Consider the following 13,358-nt stretch of genomic DNA (forward strand, 5'->3'; position numbering starts at 1 on the left):
AACATATCCTAACAGATAGAGCTGTAACCGTGGAAGATCAAGCATACTAAGAATTCACCTATCCTAATACATAGAGTTGTAACCGTGGAAGATCAAGCATACTAAGAATTCACCTATCCTAATACATAGAGTTGTAACCGTGAAAGATCAAGCATACTAAGAATTTCAAGAGATCAGATAACCTACACTAACAGAAGAATTCCAAGAGATCAGATAACCTACACTTAACCTTCCAAGAGAAGAATTCCAAGAGAAGAATTCCAAGAGATCAGATAACCTACACTTAACCTTCCAAGAGGTCAGATAACCTTCCAAGAGATCAGATAACCTACACTAACAGAAGAATTCCAAGAGATCAGATAACCTACACTAACATAAGAATTCCAAGAGATCTGATAACTTACACTAATAGATAGAGCTGTAACCGTGGAAGATCAGATCAAGCATACTAAGAGAGATCAGATAACCTACACTTAACCTTCCAAGAGGTCAGATAACCTTCCAAGAGAAGAATTCCAAGAGATCAGATAACCTACACTAACAGAAGAATTCCAAGAGATCAGATAACCTATAGATAGAGCTGTAACCGTGGAAGATCAGATCAAGCATACTAAGAGAGATCAGATAACCTACACTTAACCTTCCAAGAGGTCAGATAACCTTCCAAGAGAAGAATTCCAAGAGATCAGATAACCTACACTTAACCTTCCAAGAGGTCAGATAACCTTCCAAGAGAAATTTCAAGAGATCAGATAACCTAAACTAACAGAAGAATTCCAAGAGATCAGATAACCTAACAGAAGAATTCCAATAGATCAGATAACCTACACTAACAGATAGAGTTGCAACCACAGAGCATACTAAGAACTCCAAAGATCAGATAACCTCTAATAGATAGAGCATACTAAGAACTCCAAAGATCAGATAACCTCTAACAGATAGGGCTGCAACCACAGCAACCACAGAGCATACTAAGAACTCCAAAGATCAGATAACCTCTAACAGATAGAGTTGCAACCACAGCAACCACAGAGAATACTAAAAACTCCAAAGATCAGATAACCTACACTAATAGACGATCAGATAACCTACACTAATAGACAAGAGATCAGATAACCTACACTAACAAATAGAGCTGTAACCGTGGAAGATCAGATAGAGCTGCAACCACAGAGCATACTAATGGAGATAGTATTCCTCACTTATAAACTCACGATCTTCCACTAAATTAACCAATGTGGGACTCACACCTAATAATCCTCAACAATCCTCTCCTCGAGTAAAGTACACTATAAGCCTCCCCTGAGGCTGGAGCTCTCGAATAGCCTCCCCTTAATCGAGGCTCGACTCCTTTTTTCTGGAGTCCTCGAACAAAGTACACCCTTTGTTCGACACTTTAGTCACTTTTGACTACACCTTCAAGGCTCACAATTCTTTGTTCGATATTTGAGGATTTTACTGACATGACTAAGTTTAGGGCATGACTCTTATACCAAATTGTTGAACACAACTCTTTGTGGGAAACACTTGCACTTTTTATTAACACCAACCGGAGAATGCAAGACACTCAGAATACTATTTTTTTTTTATTGTTTTTGGATTTCTTGGATGAAACCTAGGTAGGGTGTTAGGGTATATACTAGACTCTACGAGACCTAACAAATCTAAATTTTTTCCTAAAATATCTATATCTCCCTAAAATATATAGATATTGTTTCCTAAAATCTCTACTAAAATAGCTGGTACAATTATTGGGCTTGACTCTATTGGGCTGATGATATTTCAACAGAATATAATCCTATCCCCCATCCCATTTATTTAACGTGAAAAAATGTCCCTCATTCCCCATCTAAATGGTGAATCCTCTCCCACTTCGAGACGGGTCCCTGCAGATAAAATAGACATCTCTAGAAGGTACATGATGACCACCTCTAATAGATTGGGAAGAAGTCATGATAAAATTGAATATTAGGGTTGTAACAGCCCGTTCTTCGATATTTCGAATCACGGACAATCACGTATAGACCAGGATTATAGACTCCTTTTACAAAACGAGCTTTAAAATACAAAGGAAACGACCATACACGATGTAGCAATCATCCTATAGTCGTGTAGCTCTAATACGTTCCCGCTATCGACTTTATAGATCTTGTTGTTTGGTCCTTACAATTTTTTTATAAAAAAAAATAAAAATCTTCATTTTTTCCAAATTACTTTTGGCATTTAAACAACTCAAAATCTATGCACTTGGCAAACAAATTCAAGGGCTCCAAGTTCTCCTTCCCCTTGGTGATCCGACCCTAATTCGCTTTAGCCGCTGTATTTTCTGTCAATTCTTTCCAATTTCTAGAGGTTTTTCTTCTCCCTTTTCCCAGGTGCGAATTAAAGCTATCTATTCCATGAACTCGATTTCCTTGCTTCTTGATTTTTTCATTATCTGAACTGGGTTTCTTGATTTGAACTCGCGGGACTTCTTTTCTCTTGATTTCCCGAGAAATTTCGTGTTCTGTTTCACTCTCTGTGATTGAAAATCTATTGCACATAAGATGTTTGATAAAATTCCCTTGAATCGATGCTCAGATTTTGTTTGGGAGGTTTTGGTTATTGAATGAGCTTATTGCGCCTCAATTTGCAGGACTTTCTGTGATTTCCTTGCTTCTACTTTTTTCATTCTCTGAACTGGCTTTCTTGATTTGAACTCGCTGTACTTCATTTCTCTTGATTTCCCGAGAAATTTCGTGTTCTGTTTCACTCTCTGTGATTGAAAATCTATTGCACATAAGATGTTTGATAAAATTCCCTTGAATCGATGCTCAGATTTTGTTTGGGAGGTTTTGGTTATTGAATGAGCTTATTGCGCCTCAATTTGCAGGACTTTCTGTGATTTCCTTGCTTCTACTTTTTTCATTCTCTGAACTGGCTTTCTTGATTTGAACTCGCTGTACTTCATTTCTCTTGATTTCCCGAGAAATTTCGTGTTCTGTTTCACTCTCTGTGATTGAAAATCTATTGCACATAAGATGTTTGATAAAATTCCCTTGAACCGATGCTCAGATTTTGCTTAGGAGGTTTTGGTTATTGAATGAGCTTATCGCGCCTCAATTTGCAGGACTTTCTGTGTTTTTCATATTTCCAAAGCTTCGTTTCATCTTCCGAGTAAACAGTTTTTATGTGTTTTTCCAGTGGAGGTGGAAGCGAACTAGTTGTGCAGAAAAAATGCTGCCGCAACGGATGAAGACGGCCATTACAGATAACCCGAAGAAGCTTGCTAGCTTGATTGATCTCGTAAACCTTCCTTCAACTCTCAGGGAGTTTGTGGGACAGTCCCAAATTTCTCGTCTCGGCTGTTTCAAGTATGTGTGGTCATATATCAAAACCAATAATCTTCAGGTTCTATTCTTTGTCTCCAATTATGGCCTTTTTTTTATATATATAGTTTTCGATGCATATTGTTTATACTGCTATCAACCTATAACAGAGAGTTCCCTTGTTAAATCTACTTTCAAAATAGTTTTCATAGATTCTATATTGTATTCTGGTTGAAGTATGGCGTAAAATGGGCACGAGGGTAAGGAACGAAAGGAAAAGAGTAATCAAAGAGGAGAAGAAAGGTCATGAATCTGAATAATCAGGATGATAAAGAATATCTTGAAATGGAAGTTATGACAACCTGATGGAGGGTCAAGGTCCTTGGAACGTCCCTAGATTTGAATAATCAAATACATGACGGTCCTTGGAACGTAGATTATGAGAACCTGATGTACATGACATAATCTAGGTTCTCAAGTATACGTGACAGTCCTTGGTCCTTGGAACGTCCCTAGATTTGAATAATCAAATATGTGACAGTCCTTGGAACGTCACTTCATGTATACTTTGAAACTAGATTATGAGAACCTGATGTACATGACATAATCTAGGTTCTTAAGTATACGTGACAGTCCTTGGTCCTTGGAACGCCACGTATACTTTGAAACTGTATAGAAGAGCTACAAGATACTCAAGTATTCGAGGTACTTGGAACGTTCCTAGATTTGAATATACACACTCGAGCCTAAACCATCTGAACAGTTCTCTACCTTCATCGTTTACCACTCACTGGATTTGTAACAAATCCCCCCAACAATTCACCCAAATAATATTAACTACTCCGGTGGGATTCTTATCAAAGAAGAGATCCCAAATGAATTGGCTTCTTCAAAAAAAAAAAAAACCTTGTTCGTTGGAAGTTCTATCTTGTGCTTGGTACTGTACGGTTCCACTCTAGAAGAACTCCGAATCATTCTCTTGAAGCTCTTCCTCTTAAAAGCCCCAGGGGACCATATTCTAGGAGCTCAAACTATGTGATTGAATAAATCCTCCTTTATCTGTTGCAGGTCGAGGACTCCTCCTCCCCCTTCTTCAAACTCCGATTCATATTGTTCAACCACAGGGTCACAGAAGAAATGTGATCTTGATTTATTACCCCAGGGAAGACTTAACTACTAGGTCATAGGCAACATAGAGGAGCTCATAACCCACCAAACCCATCTTTCAAGCTTTACTGACTCAATGCTAATACCAACTAACAAAAATTTCGTCTTATTTTACCTATCAAATTCTATTAAGGCCCACAAAGGACTCCTCCTTAAGCATAAGGAAATAGTATTATAAACTGTAAATGAGTAAGATGGATGATTTTTGTCTCTCCCAACAAACAACCCTTCTGCTAAACCTTTATCCATGCCTCTCAAAATAAGTCCGTTAAGCACATCCACTACCACCCCAAAAGAGAATGATGCTTGATTTTACTTGTAAACTCAATAACTTTTAGTTGATCATGAGTTACAAGTAAGGAATACATCTCCATTGGTACGAGGCCTTTTGGGGGAAACCAAAAGCAAAGCGACGAGAGCTTATGCTCAAAGTGGACAATATCATACCATTGTGAAGAGTCATGGTTCATAACATTTGCATTACACGTTATTATTGTTCTATGGTCATGTATTATGATTTTGGGAAGCTAGAAGTACTTGAAACTTGAATGAAGTAGCACTTCTTTTTCTAAATGTTAAAAATATGTTTCTGGGTATGTACCTTTGTCCAGGATCCAACCAACAAGAATGTGGTCATTTGTGATGAGAAGTTAAAGAGTATATTGCTAGGCAAGTCCAAGATTGAGCTAGCCGAACTTCCCGCGCTGATTAAATTACATTTTCCCAAGAACCCCAAGTGAGTTATGCTTCCAGTTTAACCTCTGCCACATCCAGAATGACCTCTTCAATGTTTAGCCTCAATTTTGTATGAATCTCCTTCTAGGTTTCTTTTATATATAAGATCATAAATTTATTTGACTCTTCTTGTACCTCATGCCTTATGCTTTGTTACTCGTTTTATTTTATCAAGTTGTAACAACTCAAGTCCACTGCTAACAAATATTGTCCTCTTTGGATTTTCCCTTCTGAGCGTCCCTTCAAAGTTTTAAAACGCGTCTACTAGGAAGAGGTTTCTATACTCTTATAAGAAATGTTTCCTTCCTTACCCAAGTTCTCGCACTTTGTTCTCAAGTAACCTAGAAGTTTTAGGAACTTTTATACAAATATGATGAAGCTTGATTCAAAACTCTTATTGTAAGAAAATGGAAGAGAGTCTATATGTGAAAAATAATAAAATAACTTGATCTTTTAGGTTCCTACTTCACCTCGACGGTTATGTCACGATGTCCTTAAAGCCTATATGCGATGGATAGGATCCTTTAACCATGAATTAACATAATTTCATTTCTTTCTAAAAGAAAAAGTAATGGTTAATTACACAAAAGAAATCCGTTTGTTTTTTTTTTAATCGACGCTAGACCAATTCCCCTTTTATTTGGATGAAGCCTTTAAGAGGTTTAGATCGGACCTGGGTTGTCTCCTGTTGAAATCAGCTTCTTTTTTTTTTTNTTTTTTTTTTTTTTTTTTTTTTTTTTTTTTTTTTTTTTTTTTTTTTTTTTTTTTTTTTTTTTTTTCTTACATACAAACATCGCCTACAAATTCAAATGGACAGAATTTCTTAGGTATTGAACCAAATTAAGCGTATAATATCTTCACGGTGATATAAATTTTATTTGTTCAATACTTCTACAGGAAGAAAAAAAACAAGAGTTTGGGTTTATTTATCTTCACCATAACAAAAACCTGATAATGTACATGACATGTTACATGATATCACAATCTCAAACAGAGAAATGGGAATTCAAAGATCCACATGTAAAGTCGAAGCATCTCGATCGGAATTAAGGTTGAGATGTAACAAATCGGGGCCGACCTTTCCAAAAAATCTGGATAGAACGAGTCGTGCAATGTTCTCAGCTGCAACAGCACTGGTCTCCATGGTACTGGCTGCATTCTCAAAAGCATTCACATAGTACAAATGCCGACCATCCAAAATAAAAGGTGCGAATACTTCAGGAGCTTTGAAGTGGGGATATGCAGCCCAATCTATCCGAATGGTCTCATTTCTTACACTGACAACCAACAACAAGTAATGTGAGAAGGCAGACATATGATGGGAGGAAGAATGGTATGAAAATTTCTAGTCTAAACTACATATTTAGTTCGGAACTTTGGTTTTTAAGCTTTAAAAAGTGTCTAATAAGTCTAAAAACTATTAATTTGGATAGTTCTAAAATTTAACCTATTAGATACCAACTTAAAATTTTAAAACCTTATAATTTAACTAAATTTCTAATAAGAATAGACTTAAAATCTAGCTGGCTTTAGAGAAGAGCCTCCTTAGTGTACAGCTTACGGGAAAAGGTTAAAAGTTCCTCAAGGGCGGCTCTCTTCCACTAATAAGCTAACTCCATGTTCATTTCCGATTCCCAAAATGAGGCGTTTCTTCTTTCTACCATGAGCATAAGAATGAAAGATGGAACTTTGGTTGACATCTTTTATAACATTGTATCGGAAATATTGATGGCCCTCAAGCAATATAATATAAACTTCAAATCTCACAAATTTGAAGAGAAGCCTATTTTGTTACAACCGAATATCTTAACTTTCGAGCATAGCTCAGTTATTAAGACACTTATATTTTCAAGGTTAAAAGCTCAAATCTTCATATTCATGTTTGCGATTCCCAAAATGAGGCGTTTCTTCTTTCTACCATGAGCATAAGAATGAAAGATGGAACTTTGGTTGACATCTTTTATAACATTGTATCGGAAATATTGATGGCCCTCAAGCAATATAATATAAACTTCAAATCTCACAAATTTGAAGAGAAGCCTATTTTGTTACAACCGAATATCTTAACTTTCGAGCATAGCTCAGTCATTAAGACACTTATATTTTCAAGGTTAAAAGCTCAAATCTTCATATTCATGTTTGTTGAACTAAAAGAAAGGACGATGACTTTAATATTATATACTCAACTCTAAAAGATAGTCAAGAAGCTAAAATAATATACGCGTGTATGTATGTGTTTGTATGCTTGTGTATGTATATATATATACGCAGAAGTACATGCATACATACCATTCATGTATCTAATTAAAAAAAATATTAAAAATGACATGCACACATATAATTCATGCTTCTAATCAAGAAAATTGCATGTACTTTGAACTACATGGTCCATTGTGAGATCCCACATCGGTTGGAGAGGGGAACGAAACATTCTCTAAAGTATGGAAACCTCTCCCTAGTAGAGGCGTTTTAAAAACCTTGCAAAAAAACTCGAAAGGGAAAGCTCAAAAAGGATAATATTTGCTAGCGGTGACCTTGGACTGTTATAAATGGTATGAGAGACAAACATCGGGCCATGTGCCAGCGAGGAGGTTGAGCCCCGAGGGGGATGGACACGAGGTGGTGTGCCAGCAAGGACGCTAGACCCCGAAGGGGGTTGGGGGGTCCCACATCAATTGGAGAAGGTAAGAAGTGCCAGCGAGGATGCTGGGTCCCGAAGGGGGTGGATTGTAAGATCCCACATCGGTTGGAAAGGGAAATGAAACGTTCTTTATAAGGGTGTAGAAACCTCTCCCTAGCAAATGCGTTTTAAAAACCTTGAAGAGAAGCCCGAAAGAGAAAAAGAGGACAATATCTAGTAGCGGTGGCCTTGGACTGCTACATTCATGTTTTAGAAATCTAAGCATCTAGCTTATTCTTTTGAAAGAATCAACCTATACTAACCATATTTTCCCTAAACCACCACTCCAAAACTTGCATAAAGTTTCTCGAAGATGATACGATAGCGCATGTAAAGGCTTGAATCAAAAACCATACAAAATTAACAGTCATTTAGATTTACCTGAAGATCTTATCCAGTAGGGTATCTTCCATTGGTTTACGAGAGAATATCTTGTAAGTCATATCGTTATCATCATGTTGCTTAAGAACAGAAATACTCGAAAATTGAACATCCTCAGTTTCTGTTGTACCCACCAACTTTGGAATTTTTGATGAAGCTTTCAAGCCGAAGTACCCCTTTGCGCATAAAAGAGAATCAAAAGAAACAAGACGTCAGAGAACTTGAAAAGAATGAATATAAACAATTAGAAACTATAGAACCATTCAAAGCCTCAAGTACACTCACAGGATTTAAGAGGCCCCTGACAAATGTTGTATGAGTATGCTGCAGTTCTCTCTTAGGAATTATAATCGGAGGTGTAAACTGAATGTTCTGTTCATCTAGAGGAGTAGCTACTACAGTAATTTCACAGGAATAACTGTTTCCCTTGTTAGATTTAACCTCATAATATTCACCTAGGTAAGAGATGGACTCGATTTCCTCTTGCAAATGTAATGTGCTATCTGAATGATTTATTAGTCTAGCAGCTATCTGCCAGTTACCACCTTCAACTGCCCACAACCCTCCGCCTGATCCTGCCAACGAAACTGCCCCAGCAAGTCCACTAATAGAGACACTTTGACCGTAGTTAATTCTTGTGATAACCTGCACAGATCAACCAATGACATTTTTTCTAAAGTTCCATAAATTGTTGCATCGAATGAAAAAAAAAAAAAAGGTGTACATCTCTAAAATGGAGGGGGCAAGGGCAAAAACAATCTCGAGTAACAAGCCTACATCGTTTAAAAGTTAAACCACGGTTCGAGTTTTATACCATTAGGTAATTGATTAAGAAATATAGTAAGCTGAGATCCAAGAAAATATTATAATTAAAATTAAAAATTGGCAAAAAATAATACAATACTTGAGAATGGGCTAGGAAGCAGAAATTATCAACTTCATAACCACTTGCTCTATAAGAACAAAATATATGTATATATATTTCCACATTCTGCACCTCTAAATTTAATGATATTTGAGCTTGAATTAGTAAACGAGAAATCAACATAACTTTTACGTTTTAAGCAGTCTAAAGATGGTAAACTTTAAGAAACAAATACAGAGATGGAATAATTCTTTCCAGCGAGCCATGTTCATCAATGCTTCTAACTTGATTTGTGTGACATGTGAATAACTAGTTACATGGAGCAAAATAAATGATAGAAGTATTTGTACTCTACATCAAAGGTTGAATGAACAATGAAAGTATTTGGTATCAACAATGCCAAGTTTTGAAATTGACAAAAACCTATGAATAAATATATTCTTAGATATACTCGATATTCTATCAAAAGTGATGTGATCATATTACTACTGACACCATAATAGTTTGGTGCTTTTTCTAACCTTGAGTAACTTTGAGATGGCTTTTGGGAAAATGCTTATAAGTAGGCACTTCTTCTCTAAGCACTAGTAAGAGAGCATGAATAGTATGTTTGGGAGTGATTTTGAAATGGTTAAAATCACTTTTTTACGTTCAGAATCATTCTGAAACATACTTTTAATCATGTTAGCTCAGTTTAAAGCTTGGTTTTACATTTTTAAATGTCATTTTCATGCTATCAAAATGAAATTTGAATGATTAAAGACATGTTTTGAAATTATTTTAAACATTTCAAAACTGTTATGATTTTAAAATCACAACTAAACATGCACCCAATTAAGTGACTCCAAATAAAAGAACTTCAAAAGTACACGTACGTTTAGAATCTCAATGTCACTTTTGATCACCAAATCAAACACCATGAAAATTTGAAAATGGGCTTGCCTCCTCATTCCCTTTTACCTCTGCCATGATAGTTTCCCAATCGGAGATCCATGGATCACAAACGGTATCTCCATTCTGAAAGGTTCCATCCAAAAACCAGCAAGAGGTTCCCCACTCTTCTCTGATCCGTTTTAGGGCTGCCCATTATATTGGTCTCACAATTCCATTACCTGAACTAGGAACTTCTTTGTTTTCGCTTTCATTCCTCAATGGACTCCTAATGTATATGAAGGAGTGTGGTTCGTTCGCGAGAAAGGGAGACCACCTTCTACAGCACTTTGAATCTTTCCAAAGGTGCATTGACCCTTAAAAAAATCTCACTAACTAACAAAAATTGTAAGCAAATCTGAGCTATGTTATACTATACTAGAACTATATCACCATGGTGACAAATACTAAATCTCTAATCAAAACCAAGTTAGTAGGGAATAAAAGGATTGTCTAATTCATCCATAGAAACAGATTGTCAGAGGTTTTGACTTCAAAAGTTTGTGGATCAGAATTTGCCATGAAAGTTCTATCTATTTTTACGGTATGCCAGATCTAGATCTCAAAAACATGACATCTTTAAAACAGTTCTACATCCTACCCCTGATTTTGATTTGGGGCATTCATACAAAGTCTTGGAAATACGTACAGTTTCATCTCCTAGCCTTTTAAACAGCCGATCTTTCTTTCCACATCTAAATAAAATCAACAAACTTCCTTTGTTTCAACTCAAATCTCACTCAGAAATGTCAGTAACTCACACCAACAGATAACAGCTTTAACACGTTTGATAATACCTGTCTGTCTTTTTCAGATTCAGGGATGTAACTTACATCCAGCAAAACAAAGAAACCTCCCCAATCCCCAAAAGCAACAAATCACCATAAATAATGAACAAAAAGAATGAAAAAGAAACGAAAGTCAAAAGTTCTTACAGTGACAAGCTCTTGTATTAGCAAGCGAGACAACCGAGCATCAATTAATTCCTCATACAAAGTTCGAGTGGTGAGATTGTACAAACCAGACCAATTGAGCATATCATTTACAGTCTCGAAGACAGGCCTAGATTCAAAGCCTTCGTAGTACTTCGAGAATTTTTCCACAGCACTCTGCATCATCAATTCATCAAGAATAGAATCAACGCTAGGGCGTTTTAGAGAACCAGATCAAATCAACGAAGAAAATGATAAAAAACCTCAACAAATTTCTCCATTCTGAGAAGCGAGAAGCCATATCGGATGAACATGACGACCTGATTCCATAGCTCCACGATCTTATCCAGATAAGGAAACATGGAGGTGAGGCCGCTCTTGAGGGTTCTGAAGACGAACTTACGGCCGTCCCAAATGCCGAGAGAGAACGAATCGGAAGAGGAGGGTTTCTTGACGGTAAGATTGAGTAGCTTAGTGAATCTCAAAGCATGAAGATTCTTGGGATGCAAAATGGACGCTCCGGCCTCGAATGTATCTCCGGCGACGTTGACAGTGGCCATCCGACCGCCGACGATGTTGTGGCGCTCGAATATCCGAATGTTGAAATCGACAGAGGCGTTGTACGAAGGAGCATATTGCCGGAGAAAGTGAGCCAAGGAGGAGCCGCCGATACCACTGCCAATAATACATACAGTGGGCGGCGGCTGTTGTGCAATCGCCGGAGGGACACTGAGGAAGAAGAGGAACAGCGGTACAATGATTGACCAACGCACCATCATCATTTTTCCTGTGGGGGGAGCTTTAAGGAAGCACTTCCGATGAAATTTATAACAAATTTTTGTTGGGATTTTTAAAAAAAAATTTCAATTAAAAAAAAAAAAAGTCAAATTAGATATTTAAAATTTGTTTTTAATTTATTTACCTTTGACTTTTAGATTGAAAATATATGTCTAAGTCAACTAAGCTATGCTCGGGTTCTTACTTTAACATAACATATAAGTTGACTTATAAAATATGTGATTGGTAATGAAGTATTGTAATGTAACAATTAAGTTACCTAATGTATAACTTACGAAAAACGTTGTCGAGAGCCTACATTGCACTATTGAGGGAGCCGAGAAGAGTACTTCGTAGGGAGATCATAGAGAAACCAAATCAATACCTATTAGATTAACCCTAGTCCTCGAGATTAAAGGAGGGCAGCCCCCTGTCTTCTATGCAAACTCCATAAAGACTTAGACGGACCAATGAGATGAGTAACCAACTGACGAAGTGTACCTATCCCAAGTAATCTCGAGAGGTGAAGTACACCTCTAAATTTGGAGTGACAAGGTTCAAATGCATGAAGAAGTCTGATACGACTAGATTGACAAAGAACATTGAATTGACAGATCATAAAAGCAGGTTATTTACCGAGTAGGTAGGAGTCGTGAGGGTAGCAGTCATTGGTGGAAGCATTTAGGAGTCGTGAAGCTGTAGGGGACCCTTAGATCTCTAACGTCGTGAAGTTATAGGAAACCTCGAAAACTAGGTTGTTACATAAGCTCTTGTCAAGCACGTGTGCATCTTGATGTGATTGTATCCACAAAAGTAAGTAACTCATGCCCAGTTGTGGCATCAACCAATCAATTGAGCCAAGGTAATAGATGCACGTGTATTGCTTCCCGTTAGGCTTATTTACGAGGACAACGTTAGAGAGTCATTCCTGAAATTACGACTCTTGTATGAAGCTTACTCAAAACAACTAGTCAACTGTGGCAGTGGCAGTGAAATTTCTCAAATGCGTCCATCGTATGCCTCTTTTATAGACTTGGTTTGGAACTGGGGTCAACGTTTAGGCCGTGGATTGCCACCATAGGTTTGATTACAGCTTTGTCCTCGTGAGTCACAAGAAGAACACGAACTCGAGTGTCTTGGTCACATGGATGCTTCCTTCTCTCAGTGTCGATTAAGGGGATCATAAGCTTTCTTAACCTAGATGAATCAATATATCGTTATGATATTTAAGGTCAATATAGTATGTCGTGTCATGGTCGTGTCATGATCGTGATCTTCATGGAACTTTTAGTACTTTTTTCAATCATGCTTTTGGAGCTCAACCAGTTGGTGGATCAAAGTGTTCGTTGTGGTGTAGATTTCAGGTTGTTTTAACCTGGACGAGAACGTGGACAATAGATTCGTAGTTGTGCACAATTGTTCCTAAAATTTCCTTTGTCGGTGGTCTAACACCCTCCCTTTTCCCTTTCGTGAAGGTTGAGGGTCGCAATTATTATGACTTTCATTGGTCTCCACTAGTTCATTCATTGAAATTGGCCCTACCAATCGTGAGTCTAACTGCCTCGCATATTTGCCTTTCCCTT

General features: G+C 37.2%; 2 protein-coding genes across 5 annotated transcripts; one reads left to right on the plus strand and one right to left on the minus strand.

The window, feature by feature from the left end:
* Nucleotides 1–2,227: 2,227 nt before the first annotated feature.
* LOC111804496 (upstream activation factor subunit UAF30) lies at nucleotides 2,228–5,394 on the plus strand. 4 transcript variants are annotated; one of them, XM_023689324.1, is made up of 3 exons: nucleotides 2,228–2,375; nucleotides 3,110–3,390; nucleotides 5,087–5,394. In XM_023689324.1, exons 2-3 carry the CDS (start codon nucleotides 3,217–3,219, stop codon nucleotides 5,213–5,215), a joined length of 303 nt encoding a protein of 100 aa, XP_023545092.1. In that variant the 5' UTR covers nucleotides 2,228–2,375; nucleotides 3,110–3,216; the 3' UTR covers nucleotides 5,216–5,394. The 4 variants fall into 4 exon arrangements, with proteins under 4 accessions (XP_023545092.1, XP_023545091.1, XP_023545093.1 ...); XM_023689323.1 differs by having other exon boundaries at nucleotides 3,184–3,390; XM_023689325.1 differs by having other exon boundaries at nucleotides 2,228–2,352; nucleotides 3,184–3,390.
* A 656-nt stretch (nucleotides 5,395–6,050) lies between these two features.
* Nucleotides 6,051–11,802, minus strand: LOC111804493 (farnesylcysteine lyase). Its single transcript, XM_023689320.1, has 5 exons — nucleotides 11,262–11,802; nucleotides 11,002–11,175; nucleotides 8,557–8,916; nucleotides 8,272–8,447; nucleotides 6,051–6,487 (listed from the first exon to the last, which is right to left on the minus strand). The coding sequence occupies exons 1-5, from the start codon at nucleotides 11,778–11,780 to the stop codon at nucleotides 6,217–6,219; spliced, it is 1,500 nt and encodes a 499-aa protein (XP_023545088.1). The 5' UTR covers nucleotides 11,781–11,802; the 3' UTR covers nucleotides 6,051–6,216.
* Between the last annotated feature and the right edge of the window lie 1,556 nt (nucleotides 11,803–13,358).

This window comes from Cucurbita pepo, chromosome LG10 (genome assembly GCF_002806865.2).
Source record: "Cucurbita pepo subsp. pepo cultivar mu-cu-16 chromosome LG10, ASM280686v2, whole genome shotgun sequence".
Taxonomy (NCBI): Eukaryota; Viridiplantae; Streptophyta; class Magnoliopsida; order Cucurbitales; family Cucurbitaceae; genus Cucurbita; species Cucurbita pepo.

Bases quoted from the DNA above. Each gene is read 5' to 3' on its own strand.
- LOC111804496 (XM_023689324.1), top strand. From the start codon at position 3,217: ATGCTGCCGCAACGGATGAAGACGGCCATTACAGATAACCCGAAGAAG. The intron at 3,391-5,086 runs GTTCTATTCTTT...ACCTTTGTCCAG, and splicing joins TCAAAACCAATAATCTTCAG to GATCCAACCAACAAGAATGT.
- LOC111804493 (XM_023689320.1), bottom strand. From the start codon at position 11,780: ATGATGATGGTGCGTTGGTCAATCATTGTACCGCTGTTCCTCTTCTTC. The intron at 8,917-11,001 runs GTAAGAACTTTT...TGATCTGTGCAG, and splicing joins TAATACAAGAGCTTGTCACT to GTTATCACAAGAATTAACTA. The intron at 8,448-8,556 runs GTGAGTGTACTT...TTATGCGCAAAG, and splicing joins TCAGGGGCCTCTTAAATCCT to GGGTACTTCGGCTTGAAAGC.